This window comes from Chiloscyllium plagiosum, chromosome 29 (genome assembly GCF_004010195.1).
Source record: "Chiloscyllium plagiosum isolate BGI_BamShark_2017 chromosome 29, ASM401019v2, whole genome shotgun sequence".
Lineage (NCBI taxonomy): Eukaryota > Metazoa > Chordata > Chondrichthyes > Orectolobiformes > Hemiscylliidae > Chiloscyllium > Chiloscyllium plagiosum.
This window is the reverse complement of record NC_057738.1, coordinates 985,494-1,009,034: the sequence shown is the minus strand read 5'-3', so window position 1 is coordinate 1,009,034 and position 23,541 is coordinate 985,494. Positions and strand designations below refer to the sequence as shown.

Below are 23,541 nucleotides of genomic sequence, written 5' to 3'. Positions count from 1 at the left end.
GAGGAACGGCTGAGGATCCTGTGATTGTATTCATTGGAGTTTAGAAGATTAAGGGGAGATCTAATAGAAACTTACAAGATAATACATGGCTTGGAAAGGGTGGACGCTAGGAAATTGTTTCCGTTAGGCGAGGAGACTAGGACCCGTGGACACAGCCTTAGAATTAGAGGGGGTAAATTCAGAACAGAAATGCGGAGACATTTCTTTAGCCAGAGAGTGGTGGGCCTGTGGAATTCATTGCCACAGAGTACAGTGGAGGCTGGGACGCTAAATGTCTTCAAGGCAGAAATTGATAAATTCTTGATGTCACAAGGAATTAAGGGCTATGGGGAGAATGCGGGTAAGTGGAGTTGAAATGCCCATCAGCCATGATTGAATGGCGGAGTGGACTCGAGTAAGTGGGGTGAAATGCCCATCAGCCATGATTGAATGGCGGAGTGGACTCGATGGGCCGAATGGCCTTCCTTCCGCTCCTATGTCTTATTGTCTTATGGTCTTATGTACTGGGCCTTGCTAGACTCCAGCCAGAACTAAGAGCGTAAAATCCTGTTGTTTAATATAACCCAACATGGAGATTTCAATGTAACATTGACTAACTATAAACCCTATCCCCCTTTACTTGCAAACTTCATTTCTTCCATGCGTGGTATCCTCACTGGCTATGATAGCTTGCTCCACGGATGATGTGCTGCTTTCGGGAGGTAAGGCAGATGCCCCTTCTTGAGGCCTTCTGGTGATAGGCATTCCCAACACATGGGAATGTGGCTTGACGAGTGGTCTTGCATGCAATCTTTCAAGCAGTCATTAGAAGAGTCAAAGAGGGAAGAGGTCACTAATTCATTCAGTCAATTTCTTCCTGGCCACGTACCAAAGCACATTTCATGTCATTGCCTAGAACTTGTAATACATTCTGTTTAAAAGGAAGTTATGAATCATATTCAGCTTGTTGCTACCTCAAGAAACATATAAGCTTATTAAAGAAGAATCAATTAGCCCAGATGTCCAGAAGAGAATCAGAGATGCTCCTTTCAGGGTGACCAAGTTCTAGCCTAGAAATGCATCATGATTGACAAGTGGATGTTTGCACTGTAATGGCATAATCCCATATCCTACATCATCCAGCAGTTGGTCAGCGTGATGTTGACATGTTCTCATCCTGGGTCTGATGGGAGAAACTACGACCAGAGAGCATAGTCTCAGAATAAAAGGGCTCCAATTTAAGGCAAATACATTAGGGCAATAAAATAGAATGCAGAACATAGTGTTACAGCTACAGAGAAGGTTCAGAGAAACATCCATATTATGAGCAGTCTGTTCATAAGCCTGAGAATAGTGAGAAAGAAGCTGTTCTTAAATCTGACAGAATTGTGTGCAACTAATATTTTGAAGAGATTGAATGGTTGGAGTCTAACTTGATAGTTACATTTCTGACAGAAATTGGCTTTCAACACAATTGCCTACAATTAGTAGGAATGGAAGGATCCTAATTTTGAATGACTCAAATATACATAAGGTAGACTGGAAGACCCTTCAATGGGGCATCAGCATAGTCCAGCCTAGAGCTAACAAAGGAATGGATGAAAATTCCCACATGAGGACAAAGAACAGAAGTGGTCCATTAAGTCCCTCAAGCCTTCTCTGCCATTTGGTATGACTGTGGCTGATCTCTTCTTGGTCCCAACTACACTTTCCAGCCTGTTCTCCACTAACTCTTCTACCCATTACTAATTTAAAAATCTGTATCTCCTCAAATTTTATTTAGTGTCCCAGCATCCACTGCTTTCTGGGATAGTGAATTTCACAGATTCATAATCCATTGAGAGAAATCATTTCTCCTCATTTCAATTCTAAATATGCTGCCCCTTATTCTAAAACTGTAACATCACATTCCTGATTGCTCTCACAAGGAAACATCCTTTGTTGTCTGCTTTGCCAATCCCCAGTGGCATCTTTTTATTCTTCAATTCAATCTCCTCACCTCTCCTAAAGACAGTAAAATCCAAACTTCACAACCTCTCTTCATAAGACAAGTCCTTCATCACTGGATTTGATCTAGTGTACGTCCTCTGAACTGCCTCCAAAGCAGCTGCATTCTCCTTAAATAAAATTGTATACAATACTCCAGGTGTGGTCTCATTAATATCTTGTACAATTGCAGTAAACTTCCTACTTTTATACTCTCTTAGCAATAAATCCCAAAATTCTGGTGAAACAGCATTCTGTGTTTTCATGTATGAAGATATCCAAATCCCTTTGCAACAAAGCAATCTGAGGTTTCTTTCCATTTAAGGTAACAGGTTGCCTTTCTGTTCCTCTGACTGAAGTGGATAACTCTTCACTTATCCATTTTAAATGTGATCCACTATTGCTTGGTCTTGCAGCAACCACCAAAAGAAAGCAACCCCTCTGAACCTTTGTCTGGCTGTAAGAAAATGTTGTTAATTTTGGCAGTAGACAGACAACAGTATTTTGGGCAGCCATTTGAGTCCGTAGAGTGCAATATTCTTTTCCTGAAAATGTTCTCTTTCATTGCCATATTCTTTTCCTGTCTTGCTAGCTGGTCTTTATACTTTGCTGTGATTTTTTTAAAAATCAAACTTGCAGTCGTTGTTCTCCTCCATAGCCATAAAAATGATCTTCTGCCTGTTGGAGCATAGTAAAGGCTGATGCATCTTAATTTTTGTATTAATTGCCACCTTAGGTTTCTGAGCAGTAGTCATATCCTTTTGTTCCCAACTACTAATAAAAACTAAAAGAGCAAAATTGGTTTGTGGGGTGTGACTGCTTCCTGGATTTATTAGTCTGGCTTTTGTTCCCCATTCTGCCATTTTTAATCTTGACCCTTTGATGCCACTAGGTGAAACTGCACAATTGTTGAGCAGTAATACTTAATGTTTGTTTGTAGAATGAATAGCCATTGTTCAAAATAATTATTGGATGAGAGCTGCAAATCTTTGGTATTGGGAAAATCAGACCCTGCATTGGGAAAGCAACTATCCAAATCAAAACTCCCTCCCCCGGTTATACTCTTTTCTAACCTCTTCCATTGAGCAGAAGATGCAGAATGTTTGAATACATGTGTCAACAGATTCAAGAACAGTGCTTCCCTACTGTTATCAAACTTCTGAATGGACACCTCAAATGTTCATGTTGATCCCCCACTCCCCATTACTCTGAGCTCCATATGGTAGGATCTGCCTGTATAGCACAAAATAACGTTTTTCTTACTGTATCGCTACATAACAATAAATCAAACTGATAAAAGACCAAAAAGAATTCCTGCCTCAGGCAACTGTCTGTATGGAGTTTGCGCATTCTCCGTGTCTGCGTGGATTTCCTCTGGGTGCTCCGGTTTCCTCCCACAGTTCAAAAATGTGCAGGTTAGGTGAATTGGCCATGCTAAATTGCCCGTAATGTTAGGGGAAGGGGTAAATGTAGGGAATGGGTCTGGGTGGGTTGCTCTTCAAAGAGTCGGTATGGACTTGTTGGGGCCAAAGGGCCTGTTTCCACACTGTAAGTAATCTAAAAAAAATCTAATCTTAAAAAAAAGTTTAGGCATACAGCAGTAAAAATATTCAAAACCTGCATTCTGCTATTTTGAGCTCTCCATCGCATATGACTAATTTATGGAAGAGAGAATGCAAAATGATCAGTTTATATTGAACTGGGTCAAATTGGAGAGCATAATCCTGAGAAATACTCTGATGTACTCCATATGGTATGATCTGCCTATGGAATTATAGGATGCACAACTGTTTTTATTTGGAAATTACAAACATAATTGAAATCATCTTCCTATTGCTTCATTGCGTGGAATGCAGTCAAAGCTGACTATCAGTACTCTAAAGCGATGTCTGAATAGGAATCATAGCTAATGTATCTATGAGACTATGCTGTCACCATTTTCATGAAACTTTAGAAGAAAATGCCTTGCATACAACACAAGTAATTGTCATTTGATATGTGTAGTTACACAGCAAATAACTATCACCTTAGTGAGAAACTTCCATTAGCTTGCTTCCCTAAAGATTGGAATTCTGACTTGGGTTTCAGACATGGCACATCTTAAAATTGACTCCAGGTTTGTGTCCATGAAGTACAAGCAGTGCTTCTGTTTTGTTGATGGTTACTGAGAAATTTGATTTATGCTGTGATCGCTGTCTTTGCTTTCCATCCATTGTCATTGGATATTGTTTGCCTTCAACCATAATGTGGTTGTTTGTGGATTTAATTACTAGGTGTGATTGCTTTTGCTAGGCTGGTGCAACTCTGTCAAAGATAGTACCTCTGATCTCTATACATTATCTTCGTGTGCTGAAATCTAATGTTCTTATCCATGTAATCAATCAGTAACCAATGAAATAAAGTGCACACAGGTCAAAACAGATTTGTATCTAGTTCAAATTAAGTACTTTGAGATGTGTAAGCAAGTAAAATTTCATTAAAGTATGATTTGCCTTTTTCCTCAAGAATTCTTCAATGTGCATGACTCAGCATTGAGAATCTTGACTAATGCAAGACTTGGCATCATTGGAAGGAAGTATATTTATGCTATCTTCAGCATTCTAACATTTTCAATTGAATTAGTTAAGGTTTTCTGGCTCAGCATTTTCACAACACAAAAAGATGGAAAATAGAATATCTTGTGCTTTTTCCACCCAAGGAGGAAATATCTCTCTATTTAGTGTCTCAAGTTGGTTAGAATACAAATGTAGGAAGATGGTGCAAAGATTATGCTAATTTTTTGAAGATTGATGTTTAATTGGAGTTAGATTGCAAGGACTTGTGTACTTCTGTTTCTAAAATATGGCCTCTCAAATTAACAGAAGTTAATGCAACTACAATTCTCGTCATAATTCTGAAAGGACTGCTGTCTGTCGGTAAAAAGAAAGGAAAAAAGGTGAAAATATACTTTGACTCTACATTTGATGTCCTGAACACAACCAAATTGGTATATGGCAATGAGAAACTACTGGCAAGTTAAAATTTTTACATGGTTCTCAAAGCTGCATGATGTGGTGATGGGAGATGTAAATTTGGTGAATGTCATCTTGTTTAATATACCTGCAAATCTCATCTATTACTTGAATTGCAGGATTTGGTTGGGTCTCCTATTGAATCTCAATTGAAGAGCACGCACCTGGCCTCAAATAAGGTAGGGAAGCATCATAAATCTCAAATTTATTTCAAGTACAGTAATTCATCAAACCTATTAAAAGCAAAACATTGGCTTCAGGGTTTTATAAAGCAAAAAATATAAGGGAGAGACAGTATAATTATAGACCAGTTAGCATGATATCGTTGGTGGGGAAATGCTGGAAGAAAGTGAGGACCGCAGATGCAGGAGATTGGAGTTGAGAATGTGGTGCTGGAAAAGCACAGCAAGTCAGGCAGCATTTGAAGAGCAGGAGAATCAACGTTTTGGGCATAAGCCCTTATTGTTAAGAGTGCAACAACTGAGCATTTGCAAAGTGGTGACGGAATCTGTCCAAGTCAGCATGAACTCACCAAAGGGAAATCATGCTTAACAAATCTTCTGGACATTTTTGAGGATGTGATGAGTACAGTGGGGAAGAATCAGTGGATATTGTGTATCTGGATTTCAGATTTGACTTTCAAAAGGCTTTTGACAAGGTTTCACACTAGGTTAGTAAGTAAAATTAAGCTTAGGTAATGTATTGATGTGACTAGAGAACTGGTCGGCAGACAGAAAGCAGAGATTTGGAATAAATGGGTTCAGGGTAGTAGACAGAGATGAATGGGTTACCACAGGATTGAGTGCTGGGGCCCCAGCTGTTCACAAAGTACATTAACAATTTGGATGGAGGAATTGAATGCAATAGTCCTAAATTTGGAGATGACGCTAAGCTGGGTGGCAGTATGTGCTGTGAGGAGGATGCTAAGAGGCTGCCGGGTGACTTGGACAGAATGGCTGAGTGGGCAAATACTTGGCAAATGCAATATAATGTGGATAAATGTGAGGTTATCCACTTTGATGGCAAAAACTGGAAGACAGACGATTACCTGAATGGCAGTTTAGGAAAAGGTGAGGTGCAGTGAGACCTGGATGTCCTGGTGGAACAGTCGCTGAAGTTTGACATGCAGGTGCAGCAGGCAGTGAGGTAAGTTAATGACATCTTGGACTTCATAACAAGAGTACCTCCCTATAGGCATAGGGATGTCTTGCTGTAGTTGTACAGGGCCTTGGTGAGACCACATGTTGAGTACTGAGAGAGATTTTGATCTGCTGGTCTGAAGAAGTACATTCTTGCTATTGAGGGAGTCCAGCAAAGGTTCACCAGACTAATTCCTGGGATGGCAGGACTGACGTTTGAGGATGGACTGGATTGACTGGGCTTGTACTCACTGGAATTTAGAAAAATGAGTGGGGATGTCAGAGCAACATCGAATCCTGATGGGTTTGGACAGGTTAGATGTGGGAAAAATGTTCCCAATGTTGTGCAAGTCCAGACCTAGGGATAATAGTCTAAGAATAAGGTTTCAACCTTTCAGCACGAAGATGAGGAAGAATTTCTTCCCTCACTGTTGTGAACCTGTGGAATTCTTGACTAGAGAAAACTGCTGGGGCTGGTTTGTTAGATACATTCGCGAGAGAGCTGGATGTGGCCCCTGTGGCAAGAGTGATCAAGGGGTTTGGAGAGAAAGTTGGAGTGGTATTGAAATTGCATGATCAGTCATTATCATACTGAATGGTAGTGCAGGCTTGAATGGCTGACTCCTGTACCTATTTGTATATTTCCAAAACATCGAATGTATAATCATTTATTTGTATTTTCAATATCTTGTTGTCTATTCACAGCCCGTAAAGCCATATAGTACAAAACCCTTTGGCCAACTCATCCAGGCTGACTGTTTTCTAAACTGAGCTAATCCCATTTGCCTGTGTTTGACCTACAACCTTCTAATTTTTTTCCTCTCGATGGACTTGTTCAAATATCTTGTGTTTAGTTAAACCTGGCTTTATCACTTCCTCTGGCAACTCCAGCCTCTGTGTGCAAACGTTGCACCGCAGTTCCCTTTAAATCTTTCCCCTCACTTTAAATTTATGCCATCTAGTTTTGGATCCACTTACCCTAGGGAAAATACCTTGGGCATAGATAAGATGAATAGCCCTCATGATTTTATAAATCTCAGTAAGATGACTACTCTGCTCCAATGTGAAAATGTCCCATTCTATCCAGCTTCTCCTTGCAACACAAACCCTCCAGTCTAGGTAATCGCTTTTGCATTCTTTTCAATTGAATAACATCCTTCCTACAGCAGGATGACTAGAATTGTTTGCATGAAAAATAAGTCGCTGGAAAAGCGCAGCAGGTCAGGCAGCATCCAAGGAGCAGGAAAATCGACGTTTCGGGCATAAGCCCTTCTTCAGGAAGGGCTTATGCCCAAAACGTCGATTCTCCTGCTCCTTGGATGCTGCCTGACCTGCACTTTTCCAGCAACACATTTTTCAGCTCTGATCTCCAGCATCTGCAGTCCTCACTTTCTCCTAGAATTGTTTGCATTCAGTACAACAAATGTGGCCTTAGCAATGTCTTGTAGAGCTGTAACACAATGTCCCATTCCTGTACTCTGTGCTCAGACTGATGATGGAAAGTGTGCCAAGCACTACCTTTCATCGCCCTGTCTACCTGTGACACCACTTTCAAGGAACTAGATCTCTCTGTTCGTTAACACTTACACAGTTCATGGTAGGTGTTATAGGTAAGTAGTATCATGAGTTATCTGCCCAAAATGCAACACCACACATTTACGTATTTAACTTAAACTCCCATCTACCAATTCTCAGTCTGCTGGCCCAGTTGATCAAGATCTCATTGCACTGTTAGCTAATTACCTTTGCTGCCCACTATACCACCAATTTTGGTGTCATTCACAAACTCACCAACCACGCTGCCTATATTTTCATCCAAATCACTTTACATAAATGACAAACTATGGTGGACCCAGCACTGATCCTTGCAGCTCACCGCTGGTCATAGATCTCCATCTGAGCAATAACCCCCTACCACTACATTGTCTCCTAGCATCAAACCAATTTTGTATCCAATTGACTCGCTGTCCCTGGATCCCATGTGATCTAAATTATTAACCAATCTACCATGCAGGACCTTGTCAAAGACTTTGCTAAAGTCCATGTAAATAATGTCTACCACTCTGCCTTCATCCATCTATCTTGGTCACTTCTTCAAAAAAGCTCAAACAACTTTGTGAGGCATGATTTCCCAAGCACAAATACCTTCTCCACAGTTATCTTTTCACCCGACAAAACCACACCACTCACATGTACACCAAGGACAAAAAAACTAGAGAAACTTGGCATTCTCACCAGTAGTAGCGAAGCCCACTCTAGCACCACGTTATCGCTGTGGACCACAACTTTTCAAACCACACCCTTCGACCAGAAGAGATTGAAGTCCTGAGAAGGGGTCTCAGTTTCTACCCCACCACCAAAATGGACTGTTTGGTTCTTGCAGTAGACACTGAGGAATTGATCAGCCAAATGAGACTCCGGGAATTCTTTCAAGGTGCCAGCAGTGATCCCAACAAGCCCACTGATGAACTGGAACAGTCATCTCAGGAATCTGTAGAGGAGCGACTAAAGGAGGAGTCAACTTGGACCCTACTGGAGGGCTGCTGCCCTGAGCTTGACATGTATGCTCAAACAGTCAGGAAATATATAAATGCTAGGTTCATCAACTGTACCCACAAGGTAGAGTAAGACAACACCCGTTCACAACGCAATGCCATCCATACTCTCAAAACTTATCACAACATTGTCATCAAACCTGCAGATAGAGGAGGAGGAGCCATCGTCATTCAGAATAGAACTGCAAGAAAGTATACTGACAACTGAACAACTAGGAACACTACAGGTAACTACCCCGGCTGATCCAACCAAACAGCACACTTGTGAACTAAACACATTGATCAGGACTTTGGATCCAGTCTTTTAGAGTTCCCTAGGTGCCCACATCCCACATACTTCTCACGTAGGAGACTTCAGCTGCCTTCCAAAGATACACAAAGCCAATACACCAGAACGTCCCAGTGTATCAGGCAATGGGACCCTGTGTGAGAATCTCTACAGCTTTATGGAAGGCCGTTGGTTCAATGGTTAGCACTGCTGCCTCACAGCACCAGGGACCTGGGTTCAAATCCTGTCTCGGGCAACTGTCTGTGTGGAGTTTGCACATTCTCCCCGTGTCTGCGCGGGTTTCCTCCGGGTGGTCCGGTTTCCTCTCAAAATCCAAAGATGTGCAGGTCAGGTAAATTGGCTGTGCTAAATTGCCCATAGTGTTAGGTGTATTACCCAGAAATGGGTCTGGGTGGGTTACTCTTTGGAGGGTCGGTGTGGACTGGTTGGGCCAAAGGGCCTGTTTCTATACTGTAAGAAATCTAATCTAATCCTGAAACCCATTGTACAGCGGATTCCCCAGCTTCTGTTACGACACTACGGATTTCTTACAGAAACTCAGCACCCACGGACCAGTCGAATCGGGAACATTCCTCGTCACAATGGAAGTTTACACTACACCAGCATCCCCCACAATGACGGCATCGCGGCAATAGCCTTCGTACTCAACACCAACAACTGCCAATCTCCAAACACCATCCTACAACTCATCCGATTTATCCTCGATCACAACGTCTTTACCTTTGACAACCAATTCTTTATCCAGACACATGGAACAGCCATGGGGACCAGATTTGCTCCCCAATATGCCAACATCTTCCTGCACAGGTACGAACAAGACTTATTTTCTACACAGGACCTCCAACCAACATTATACACCAGGTACATTGATGACATTTTTTTACTCTGGACCCATGGCGAGGAATCACTGATCAAACTACACAGTGATATCAACAAGTTTCATCCCACCATCATGGACTACTCTCTACTATCTGTCTTGTTCTTGAACTCTGCATCTCCATCAAGGATGGATGCCTCAGCATGATACTCTACCACAAACTTACAGACAACCTCACAATGCTTCCACTCAACATATTAAAACAACCATCCCCTATGGACAAGCCCTATGCGAACACCAGATCTGTTCAGATGAGGAGGAACGTGACAGGCACCTGGAAGTACTCTGGGATGCCCTCATAAGAACGGGGTACGATGTTCAACTCATCGACCACCAGTTCAGATGTGCTACAGCAAGCAACCGTAATGACCTCCTCAGGAGAAAGACACGTGCTGCAACTGACAGGGTACCCTTTGTTGTCCAGTACTTCCCAGGAGCCGAAAAATGACGCCATGTTCTTCGTGACCTGCAACACGTTATCAGTGAGGATGAGTACCTCACCAAGACCTTCCCCACACCTCCACTGCTTGCCTTTAAACAGCCACTAAACCTCAAACAGATCATTGTTTGCAGCGAGCTGCCCGGCCTTCAGGACAACTCCAGGACAAGCCCTGTCATGGTAGCCGCTGTAAGACGTGTCAGTGTGCGGACATGGACGCCATCATTACACGTGGGAACACTCCCACCTTATATGTGGCAGGTACTCGTGCGACTCAGCCAACATTGTCTATCTCATACACTGCAGGCAAGGATGCCCTGAGGGATGGTACGTCGGTGAAACTGAGCAAAGGCTACGGCAACGGATGAATGGATACCGCACAACAGGAGTGTTCCCTCCCAGTTGGGGAAAACTTCAGCGGTCCAGTTTTACCTCGAACCTTCAGGTGACCATCCTCCAAGGCGGACTTCAGGACAGGCAGCAGCGAAAAGTGGCCAAGCAGAGGCTGATAGCTAAGTTCCGTACCCGTAGGGAGGGCCTCAACTGGGACCTTGGATTCATGTCACACTATAGGTGACCACACACACACACACACACACACTCCTGTGCACACGCATAAATACAGACATACAGATGCACACACTCCCACATGAATCCTTTCACAGACTTAGACCACTTTACACTCACACACACATATACACTCTCTCTCACAGACACTCCACGACACTCACAACCCCCCCCCCCCCTCCAACCCCAGGCACGCACACAGACACTCTCACACTCCTACAGATATACACTCCCCCACTCTCACCTGTATCCTCTGAGGCTTAGACTACTTTACACACACTCAATTTTAGTGTTCTGTTTATTCTTGCATTTGGGATGCGGGCATAATTACCTGACCAAACATTTATTGCACAACCTTAATTGCTGTTGATTGAAGGTGGTGGTGGTGGAGTATCCCTTGAATAGCTGCAATCCAGGAGAGGCAGGGAATTCTATAATTTTTACCCAGTGTGAGTGAAAGAATAATGTAGTTCCAAGTCAGAGTACTGTGTGGTTTAGAGGGGAGCCTGTAAGTGATGGCTTTCCCATTCACCTGCTGTCCTTTTTTCTTTTAGGTGGCGGTGGTTGTAGATTTGGAAATTGCTGTTGGGCGGAGTCTTGGTGAACTGATGCAATGCATCTTGTAGATGTGCACATCTGCTATGGTGCATGATTGTAGAAGGTTAAAATTGAAAGTGGCAGCTGGGGTTTCAATCCAGCAGTTGTTATGAAGCTGAAAAAGTGTATGGTCACTTTGGGACAAGTGACTTTTCTGAGCTGACCGCATGAGTCTGTGATTAGCTGACAGGTGCAGAGAATTAATAATATGTAGCAATTGGCTTGGGGTTGTGCTTTGATGTTAAGGCAACTGGATTTGAATTTAACACATTAATTAAATTATGCCCAGGATACCAAAAACCAATTGAATTTGAATTTATTGTATTAACAACATCAGCCCAATGAGAGGGTAAGATGTTGAGGGTGTAAAAAGAAAGGCAGTTTTCAAAATTGGTTAGAGCTAACTGCCCATCGAACCAGAGAGTACATGCCATCTGAAAGGGGCTCTCAAAAGAAATCTCTTAGAAGGCATCATCTATTAAAGGTATCAAGAAACTTAATACAAAGATATTCACAGTAAAAAGGAGAAGACAGCAGAATTGGAAGGAACCAGCAGATTCTGAACACCAGAAGGGAGACAGCATAAGAGACTGTATGGACTTTGGGAGAACAAGTTGACTTACTGTTTAATAATTGTGTTGGGGTCAGATGGTGGTTAGTTAAGAAAAAGGCAGCTTGGGTTTGTTAATAGTTCTTGTTTAGTGCTCACTGTTAGAGATCTGAGGAGTCATGAGCGATGTTGTGCAATCACCAATACATGTTCTCACTTCTGGCAATTAACATGGCGGGAAGTTCACAGAAATATTGTAAGATTGTTCAGTCCAGGACTTTATACTGGAATCTCCTATATTGGAGTTTTTGTACCTGAGATGATTGACCTTCAACTAACCCAACATCGTGCTTTTTTAAAGGCATGACTCCTACCTTGCAGAGCATACTCTCTTGGACTCTGATTTAAATTTTGAGGGCTGCTTGATTGCATACTAAGTCAAATACTACCAGAGATAAATGACAGCCATGCTGTGGAAATCAGAATGGTGGCTCATCCAGGAGATTCAAACAAATAAGTAATGGCCTGGCTGTACGGAAGATTCAAAGTGCAGGAATACCTGGGATGCTTACCAATTAGTTTTCCCTGTGTTTGTGTGTTGGCACATATCTGTTTTAGGGGTGTGTCTCTAGCACCACATGTGGCTAAATTGTACAAGAGCTGAAGTGAAGTGGAAGCATCAGAACCAGACAGATGTTTGTCACAATCCATGTAACTCCGGGATATGTTGTTTTCTTGATGCTTGGGTAAATGATGTCAGAGTAGCTGTAGGACTTTGGGGGTGAGTGAAAATACAGTTGTCATGGTCCAATTTTGTACTGATAAGAGAAGGCAGAAGAGATCCGAATCAGGTTCTGAAAGCTAATTTCAGGAAGTTGTGATTTCTTTTTAAAAGCATGTTGAACAACAGTCTGTTGGTTACTCCCACTGCCATCTGCTCATGTGTAGGAATAGACCGATTTAAGCATGTGGCCTAAGAATTGGTATAGGAATGAGTGCATCAAATTGGATCATCAGAACTGATTGTAGAGTAGTTGGGACCTGTGTGGCCACGATGTATCTTGGGTTGGGGAGATTTGCGAGAACTATTGTGTTGAGTTTATTGCAACAAACTTTTTAATACATAAAAACTGAAGGACTTGTGGATGCTGTAACTGAGAAGCAAAAGCAGAAGTTGCTGGAATAGCTCAGCAGCAAAACTGAAGAGAATGGAGTTAACATTTCGGGTCCTGTGACCCTTCCTCAGAACCCAATGAGTTTTTTTAGAATTGATTAAAAGTCATTGGAACTGCTGTATACTAACCATTTCAGATCGCAATATGTTGTTACAATCCAAAAAACAATACCCATTGAAATTTGACCGTAAATGGTTTTTGCGGGAGGTAGCAAAATGCTTAGAGTCACAAAGGTCTGCAGCACAGAAGGAGGCCTTCGGCCATCGAGTCTGCACTGGTCCAAACTAGCTATCTAACTATTCGAATCCCATTTTCGAGCTTTTAGCTAATGACCTTGCCTTGCCTTGGCATTGCAAGTGCACATTTTAAGTACGAAATTGTTGAGGGTTTCTGCCTCTATCAGCTTTCCAGATTCTCACCACCCTCTGGGTGAATTCTTTCCCCACCCTCTCAACCTCTCAAACTCTGTCTCTTCTACCTACATTATCTGTGCCCCACACAACCTATTTATCCCCATCATGTCCCCTCTCTGTTCCAAGGAAAACAACCATAGGAAATCCATTCTCTCTTCATAACTGAAATTCTCCAGTCCAGACAACATCCTGTTAAATCTCCTCTGCACCCAGTGTAATGTAGATTCCAGAAATGCAATCACTATTCCAGCTCTGGCCTTACTGAAATTTTTATACAGCTCCAGCATGATGTTGCTACTGTTTAAACTCTTTGCCTCCAGTAATAAATGATTTGGAGATGCCAATGTTGGACTGGGGTGTACAAAGTTGGACTGTGGGCGGCACGGTGGCACAGTGGTTAGCACTGCTGCCTCGCAGCGCCAGAGACCTGGGTTCAATTCCCGCCTCAGGCGACTGACTGTGTGGAGTTTGCACGTTCTCCCCGTGTCTGCGTGGGTTTCCTCCGGGTGCTCCGGTTTCCTCCCACAGTCACAAAGATGTGCAGGTCAGGTGAATTGGCCATACTAAATTGCCAGCGCTGCTCCTTCATTAGGTGGTTGTGGAGTATAAGATCGTAAGACAGAATTTATAGCAAAAGTTTACAGTGTGATGTAACTGAAATTATCTATTGAAAAAGACCTGGATTGTTTAAGTCTCCCATCATTTTGAATGGGCATGTTGGTTTCAGTTCTTTCACATGTAAATCGCAAAACTACTTTTAAAAGGTACATTCTCAAGTGAACTTTAACAATTGGTGTCATGTCGGCCCAGATAATATATTGATGGTGTTGGCTTCCTGTGAGGCTGTCTTTGCCACAATGGTCAGACTGATTCTAATCTAAAAAACTGGATTTCCAGAATATTACATGGATTCATGCAGTTTTTGAGCAAAGTAAAATGTAATTCTGCAAGTACAAACCCACCCCATAAACTTTTGTGTGTTTGTGTGGGGGTGGGGAGGGTTATGTGTGTGTGTGTGTGTTCGAGTGTCTGTGTGTGTGTATATAGTGCAATGGGGTCACCTGTCATGTGACTTTAAGCCAAAGCCCTGGTTGAGGCCATCCCCATGGGTACCGAACTTGGCTATCTGCCTCTGCGCGGCTGCTTTTCGTTGTTGCCTGTCCCAAAATTCGCCTTGGAAGACGGTCACCCGAAGGCCCGAGGTTACTGCTGCAGTGCTCTGAGTGGGAGGGAGCACTCCTGTCTTTTAATTTGTTCTGCGGTGTCCATTCATCCGTTGCCAAAGCCTCAGTTTGGTTTCACCAATGTACAGTGCCTCAGGGCATCCTTGCCTGCAGTGTATAAGATAGACCATGTTGGCTGAGTCATATGAGTACCTGCAACGTACATGGTGGTATCCATGTCCACACTCTGACACGTCTTGCAGCATCTACTGTGACAAGGTTGTATGGTATTGTCCTGAAAGCCAGGCAGTTAGCTACAAATGATCTGTTTGAGATTTGGTGGCTGTTTAAAGGTGAGAAGTGGAGGTGTGGGGATGGTCTTGGTGAGGTGCTCATCCTCATTGATAATGTGTTGCAGGCTGCGAAGAACATGTAGTTTTTCGGCACCTGGGAAATATTGGACAGCAAAAGGTACCCTGTCGGTGTCTGCCTCCTGAGGAGGTCAAACAGACCTATGCCCTCACTCCTTTACACTCACTCACATACACACACCCTCTCACAGAAACTCATCACCCCCACACCCACCCCGCCCAACACACACACCCATATGCACACATACACATGGTTGTGGGGTGAATTTGTACTTGCAGAATTACATTTTACGTTGTTCAAAATCTGCATGAATCCATGTAAGATTCTCTAAATTTGTTCTTTAGATTAGAAGCAGTCTGACCATTGTGGCAGGGAAACTCACACCTACATTATCTGGGCCAACATGATACCAATTGTTAAAGTTCACTTTTTTAAAAAGAAATTTTGCAAATTACATATGAAAGAACTGAAACCAACATGGTCATTTTAAAAGATTAGAGACTTAACAAGCAATCCAGGTCTTTTTCAATGTATAATTTCAGTTACATCACATTGTAAACTTTTGCTATAAATTCTGTGTCTTACGATCTTATTCTCCACAACCACCTGATGAAGGAGCAGTGCTCTGAAAGCTAGTGCTTCCAAATATATAGACCTGTTGGACTATAACCTGGTGTTGTGTAATGCAGTAAAATAACATGTGGAGGAGCCAGTGTTGGACAGGGTTGGAAGAAGGTAAAAATCGCACAACACCAGGTTACAGTCCCACAGGTTTATTTGGAAGTACTAGCTCTCAGAGCTGCTCCTTCATCAGGTAACTAGTGGGGCAGAATTTCTAGCAAAAGGTCATAGTGTCATGCAACTGAAATGATATGTTGAACAAACTTAGATTGCTGTTAAGTCTTTCAGCTTTTAGAATGGGTTGCAAGTTTTGGTTCATTAATATGTAAATCCCCTAACTATTAAGTCACATTCTCAAGATAACAACTTTCTGTTTGGGGAAAAAAAAGTGACACCTCAGCTCAGATATTGTATTAAAGATGAGGTTAGAGTCTCTGTATTGCAATCGTGAATCAGACTTTCAAGTCTAAATCATTGTAAGTATTCCCAAAGGAAAAGCCCCAACTGGCCCCAGTTGAAGCCCACTGAACACAGCTTCCAGTCGCACAATGCCAGATTGAGTTTAATCTAGAAAAATGTGAGGTCATGCACTTTGAAAGGTCAAGTACAAGTAGAAATTATACAGTGAATGGCAGAACCCTGAGGAGTATTGATATGCAGAAGGATCTGGGAGTGCAGGTCCACAGAATCACTGAAGGTGGCAGTGCAGGTAGATAAGATAATAAAAAAGGCCTTTGGCATGCTTGCCTTCCTTGGAAGGGGCATTGAGTACAAGGATAGACAAATTATGCTGCAGCTTTAAAAAAACTTTCATTAGGCCACTCTTGGAATGTTATGTACAGTTCTGGTCACCACACCGCCAGAAGGATATCGGTGACTTGGAGAGGGTACGGAAAAGATTTACCAGGATGTTGCCTAGTATGGGGGATTTTAGCTATGAAGAAAGGTTGAATAGACTGGGTTGATTTTTCACTGGAATGCAGGAGTTTGAGGGATTTACTTCATAGAAGTTTTTAAGGTTGTGACTGGCATGGATAGAGTGGAAAGTATGAGTTTGTTTTTCCCCAGGGCAAAGGGGTCAATTACTAGGGACACCGGTTTAAGGTGCAGACAAATAGCAGTATTCAAGAAGCATCTGGGACTATACATGAATAGGAAGGGAGTAGAGGGATACAGATCCTATAAGTGTGGACAGTTTTGCATGGAAGAGCAATATGTTAGTGCAGGCTTGGAGGGCTGAAAGGCCTGTTTCTGTGCTGTACTGCTCCTTGTTCTTTCATTACAGCTTGACCATCATCCTCTGCTTTCTGCTGCTCAACCCATTTCCAAAGTTTCCTTGGATCCGACGGACTCTTAACTTTGGTCTCCCATGTAGGATCTGATCAAAAGCCCGACAGAAGTCCAAGGAGATTCAGTGACGTGTACTGCCATAGTCTACACACCTCTTTGGAAAAACTTCATCAGGGTGGTTAGATGTGGCCTGTCTTTAACAAAACTGTGATGACTATTCTTGAATAATCCCTGCCTCTCCAAGTGCATATTAGTTCTGTCCCTTCGAATTGCCTCCAATAATTTCCCCACCACTAATATTAGACTGACCAGCATGCGGTTTCCTTGTTTATCCTTTGTTCTCTTCCTGAATAACAGTACTATGTTAACTGTCCCCCAGTCCTCTGGCACCTCTCCTTTTGCCAGAGGACTGGGGAGGAATTTTAAATTATCGCCAAGCCTGCTGCTATTTCTTCTCTCTTCTTGTTCAACAGTCTGGGATAAATATTTCATCAAACCCTGGTGACTTGCCTACGCTTAAGCCTGCCAAACCACTCAAGAATCGTCTCTCTGTCTATGCTAATGTTTTTGTTTGTATCGTCATCCTTCTCCCCAATTTCTATACCCACATTGTCCCTTTCACCTAGTGAACACCTACACAAGGTATCTATTGAAATCCCACCTCTGACCTCTGGCTAAACACACACAATTAGCACTTCGGCACTTATGGGCCCTACTGTTTCCCTAATTATCCTTTTCATCCTTGAAGTACTTGAAAAATAATTGAGATTTTCATTTATTTCATCTGCCTATTCATCTTTTCTTGCCCTCTTTTCACTCATAATTTCCTTCTGAGTTTCCTTTGTATGTTTGGTACTCATCCAGGGCTTCTGCTGTTTTGAGTCCTTGATATCTGCCATAAACTGTTTTGTCTGTCTTCAATCCTCTAAATCCTGTGATATCCAGGGTTTGCAGGATGTGTTTCTACCTTTTGATCTATATTGTAACATTTTGGCCCTGTCCTCTCCATCGTTCCTCCTTGAATGTACCTCACTGCTCTGACAAAAAAAAATTACCTGAATTCATCAACTCAGAGTCCACTCTAATTCAAGTCACACCTGATTATATTAAACTTTTTCCTTTTTACCATAACAATCCTGAATCTAATGGATTGCTGACAGCCACGTCCACTCCCCACCTCCATATCCCCAGACCCCTTGTACCAATTGCTGACTTCATTACCTAAAGTGGAGTTCAGGGCCTTCAGTGTACTCGCTTAAATGCATCCAGTGCAGTTTTAAGAATTCTGCTCCCTTTTAAACCTTTCACACAAAAACTATTGCAGTTCATGTTAAGAAGTTTAAATCCTCTATTGTCACTACGCTATTCCAGAACAATGGGTTAGAATGTTAAGGATAAGGGGTAAATCTTTTAGGGTTGAGATGGTGAGAAAACTTTGAGTGAGCCTGTGGAGTTCATGACAAAGTGGTTGAGGCCAAGATTGTGTTCTCCAGGAGGAGGTAGATCCCTTTTAGGGCTAAAGGGGTCAAGTCATTTGGGGGAGGGTGGAATAAGAATATTAATCTTGATGATCAGCCTGATTCTATCAATGGTGGAGCAGGTTCAAGAGGTCAAATGGCCTAGTCCACTATCACTACTCTGAAATTTACCCACGTACCTGCTCTTCTATCTTTCACACCGTCATGCTCCCAGTAATGTGATCTCATTTGCCCCTTATTAGTTTTTAATTTCCTCCCATATGGTTGCATTCCCTCTGACTGCTGGAATAAATTCCCTGATCAAAATTGCAACGCAACCCCTTCTTTAGTTCCTGTCCTGTCTCATCTGAAGACTCCGATGTTGGAATACTGAGCTGCCAATCCTACCCCCTCTGTTTTTTTCCCCTCCCCCAAACTGCTAAGTTAGTTTAAAGCCTCCCCAACAGCACTAGCAAATGTCCCTACATGGATACTGGTCCCATTCCAGTTCAGGTGTAACCTGTTGACTTTGTACTTGTCTCACCAACCATAAAAATAGTCCTGATGTCAAAAAAAATCAAGACCATAAGATTTAGGAGTAGAAACTAGGCCATTCCGTCCATCGGGTCTTCTCCACCATTCAGTCATGGCTGATAAGTTTTTCAACCCTATTCTCCCTCTTTCTTCCCCATAACCCTTGATGTTTCAGAACCTGTCTATCTCAGTCTTAAAATTACTCAATGACCTGGCCTCCACAGCCTTCTGTGGTAGTGAATTCCATAGATTCACCACTCTCTGGCTGAAGAAATCTCTCCTTATCTATGTTGTAAAAGATCTTCACTTTACTCTTTGCTTTCAGGTCCTAGTCTCTCCTACCAATGGAAACATCTTACCAACATATACTTTGTCTAGTATATTCAGTATTCTGTGTGTTTCAATTAGATCCCACCTCCTCCTTCTAAACTCCATCGAGTATAGACCCAGAGACCTCAAATGTTCCTCCATGTTAAGCTTTTCATTCCTGGGGACCATTCTCATGAACCTCGCCTGAATACACTCCAGAGCCAGTACATCCTTCCTGAGATATGGGCCTAAAACTGTGCACATTACTTCAAATGTGGCCTGACCAGAGCTTTACAGAGCCTCAGAAGTACATCCCTGCTTTTATATTCAAGTCCTTTCAAAATAAATGCCATCATTGCATTTGCTTTCCTAACTATTGATTCAACCTGCAAGTTCACCTTGATACAACCCTGGACTAGAACTCCCAAGTCTCTTTGCACTTCAGACTTCTGAATTTTCTCCCCATTTAGAAAACAGTCCAAGCCCCTCTTCTTCCTGTCAAAGTGTCTGACCTCACACTTTCCCACATTGTACTCCATCTGCCAATTCTGGGCCCACTGTCCTAACTTGTCCAAATCCTTTGTAGCCTCCCTGCTGCCTCAAATGCTACTTTCCTTCCACCTATCTTTGTATCATTGGCAAACTCAGCCAGACTGCCCTCAGTTCTTTCATCTAGATCATTATGTATAAAATGAAAAGCTGTGGTCCCAACATGGAGCCTTGATGAACACCACTTGTCACCCACTGCCATCCTGAGGAAAAACCTTTTTATTCCCACTCTCTGTTTTCTGCCAGACAGCCAAGCTTCTGTCTATGTTAGTACCTTGCCTCTGGTACAATGGGCCTTTATCTTACTCAGTGGCCTCCTGTGTGGCACCTTGTCAAAGGCCTTCTGGAAGTCCAGGTAGATAACATTCATTGGCTCTCCTTGGTCTAACCTGCTTGTTACTTCCTCAAAGAATTCTAGCAGATTTGTCAGGCATGACCTCCCCTCGATGAAAAATCCTTCTTCTTTAGTCTCATCGATCTGGACTATTTCTATACTCATTGATTTGTGACATTTCTTTAACCTACTGCCTAGCTCCCTAAATTCTACTTGCAGAACATTTATCCCTTTTCCTACCTAATATTATTGGGAGCAATATGTACCATCATCTGTCTGTTTTCTGTTGCCTTTCAGAATGCCCTGCAACTGTTCAGTGACATGCCTGACCCTGGCAATGGCCATTATTACCAGTATGGAGTATGTTACAGCTGCTGAAATGCCAATCTGTTCCTCTTGCATTTGAATTCTTTACCACTATATTCCTGCAGTTTTTCTTCTTCCCCTTGACACCATGGGTAGATCTGTTGCATATGAAGTTGGCTGGCACTCCTTTCCCCTGTACAAACAGTGTACAAATATTATACATTTTAGAAAGAGGGATGACCATGGGCCTTCCTCTATTCCGTCTGATGGTCATCCATGGCCTTTCTGCCTGTTCAGTCTTCAGCTGTGGTGTAGCTACCTCACTGTGCCCATTCAGCAACACTGATGGTTCACAGTGAGTTCACCTGCAACTCCAGTTCTGATATTTGGTTCATCGGAAGCTGCAGCTGGATACACTTCCTGAATCTTCCATGATTGACCACATAGTACAGGAGGAGTATACCATAGGTTTAAAATAAATGCATAGGTAAGAAAACTATTAACTAACTTAGCTTGAGCTAACTGTTCTTTCCTTGCCCTACTTTGCTTACTTTTTCATGTATTATATTGGCCCTGACTTTCACTTATTCCTCCTTCTGTTTCTTCAAACAGTACACTTTTGAAAATCCCAGACCAATCAACACACCTCTTTGCTGTGGTGCCATTGTTTTCCCAATCAGCAGATCCCTGAAGCTGCAGCTGTTAAACTAGGGCTCTCTTCTTTCTGCTCAGTTGAAGCTACGGAATATAATCTTGCGAACCATCAAGTACAAAAACAAATCCTTAGAATATGAAACAAAAACAAAAAGACCTCTTTTGCCATTGCACTGAATTCCCATGGTGTTCCAAATTCACAAAAGCAGTCACTTGGGCTGTGCCTTACTCAGGGTGTGTTCTCAGCCAACTACTTGTGCAAAGCTCACTGAAGGTTAGCCGAGAAGATTTGATTTTCAGGTAATCTCTAATGCCACCATCCTGAGAACGCTCCATGCTCTTCCAATCTTAATGACATATCCAATTTTGGTCCCTGTGCCATTGGCAGTTCTTTCCGAGCTGGAACCTTGCTTGGATTCTGCCAAGAGCTTCAGTGCCCCTTTTGCCATTTACCACTTGACGGAATAGTCCTTCCTTAAAATCTATCTCTGACTAAAATTGATCATCTACCTAAATATCTTCTCAAGGATCAGTGTCAGGTTTTGTTGCTGATGCTGCTATAAAGCATTGGAGGACATTATAATAAAAATTGCTGTATTTGTGTGCTTCCCTCTGACATTGAAGGACATTGAGAAAAATTTTGTTTTTTTTTTAAAACTGTTTCTAATTAATCAGCTCACCTCAACTTCCTCTGTTCCAAGAACAATTGTTGCTTCTCTCATCTCATTACAGGTTCATGTACCCAGTAATACCATTGCCAATTGTGTCAGCAACTATTTAAACACTTTGGAATCATTCCTGAAATACTCCAGTTGAGACTCTTGTACTGTGGGCCTCTATTTATAAATTTTAATGCCCTATCTTTATAAACAGCTGTATCAGTTTGTTCTGCCACCTTTTTAGAAGATTTTGGTACTACTGCTCTCCTCTTCCTTTCTTTGTTGCTGCAACCCTTGTCAAGACATTGTATCCCTGGGTTTGTTTCCTCTCCCCTTTGCAGTGACAGTGCAGTGATGATGTCGGGTGTGGAATTTCCAAATTGTGAGACCACAATAATCAAGTGACAGTGATGCTTGTCCAAGTCAGCAGTTGTGAGGCTTGCAGATATTGTATAACCCAAATCTCTGTAGGCCTGATGAAAACATTTAAGGGGGTGGTATCTCTCAAATTGTACTTTTGAACAGCGAGAATAAACTGAGGGGCATTTTGTGTGTGTAAGTGTGTGTGTAAGTGTGTAAGTTGAGCGTATATGCTTTGCAAGGCTGCATTGTAAGCTTTATTAATAATGACATCGAGTACAGGAGCAAAAGTGAAAATATTATGCCAATATATCATACACACCAGCTGAGGCTGAACTAGTAACATCCAGTTCTGGATGCCATGTTTTCAGAAGCACAAGAAGGCATTGGAGTGCATGCAGAAGTGGTTTATGAACATGGTTCCAGGGGTGAATAATTTGAATTGTGATAGATTGGAAAAGCTGGGGCTCTATCCTTAGAGAAGAGAAGCTAACAGAAATCTGATTGTCAGACTATTCAATGTATATTCAGTGTAAATTCAAGTTCAGTGTAAATAATTAGTAAATATACCCTCTGAAAGTATGGAGACTGAGCAAGCAGCGATCTTAAGTAATTTGTAAATGAAGCAAAAGTGATTCAAGAAAAATCTTTTCATCCGTGTGTGTTTGGGTCTGTAATGTTTGTCTGGAGTGTAATGGAGGTGCATTCAAAAGGGAAGATTGTTCCTTCTCAAATAAACATCTGCAGAATTACAGGGCGAAGGTGAGAGAATGGTGCTAGAAGAGATGTTCAAGGAGATGCTCATTCACAGAGCTGGCACCGACCAGTTGTGTTCAATGGTTTTCTTCATCGTAATGATTGCCGTCACAGTACTGAATTTCTCAACTAATATTTGCATCTTTGTGTCCAGTTACTAGCGGCATACCGCAACAGCAGTATTGGGTCCACTGCTGTATGTCATTTTTATAAGTGACCTGGATGAGGGCTTCAGCCCTCGATGTTGCACTGCCCTGTCATACTAACCTGAAGCCCATCCCACCTACACTATTCCATGTATGTCCATATGCCTATCCAATGACGACTTAAATGCACTTAAACTTGGCGAAGCAGGCAAAGCACTCCATACCCTTACTACTCTGACTAAAGAAACTACCTCTGACATCTGTCTTATACCTATCTCCCCTCACTTTAAAGTTGTGTCCCCTCATGTTTGCAGTCCCCATACTTGGAAAAAGGCTCTCCTTGTCCACCCTATCTAACCCTCTGATTATCTTGTATGTCTCTATTAAGTCACCTCTCAACCTTCTTCTCTCTAACGAGAACAGCCTCAATGCCCTCAGCCTTTCCTCGTAAGAC

The 23,541-nt window shown here is 42.3% G+C and overlaps 1 protein-coding gene across 12 annotated transcripts in view; it reads left to right on the top strand.

Moving 5' to 3' along the window:
- The window catches only part of LOC122564315 (synaptonemal complex protein 2-like), a 277,458-nt gene that overhangs the window by 61,047 nt on the left and 192,870 nt on the right, over positions 1–23,541 (top strand). For 11 of the 12 annotated variants that reach the window (XM_043719015.1, XM_043719016.1, XM_043719006.1 and 8 more), the window contains 2 exons: positions 4,827–4,975; positions 5,096–5,155. In XM_043719015.1, the coding sequence (XP_043574950.1) occupies positions 4,827–4,975; positions 5,096–5,155 (209 nt within the window). The remainder of the gene's footprint in view (positions 1–4,826; positions 4,976–5,095; positions 5,156–23,541) is intronic. The other variant, XM_043719018.1, reaches the window with a different exon arrangement.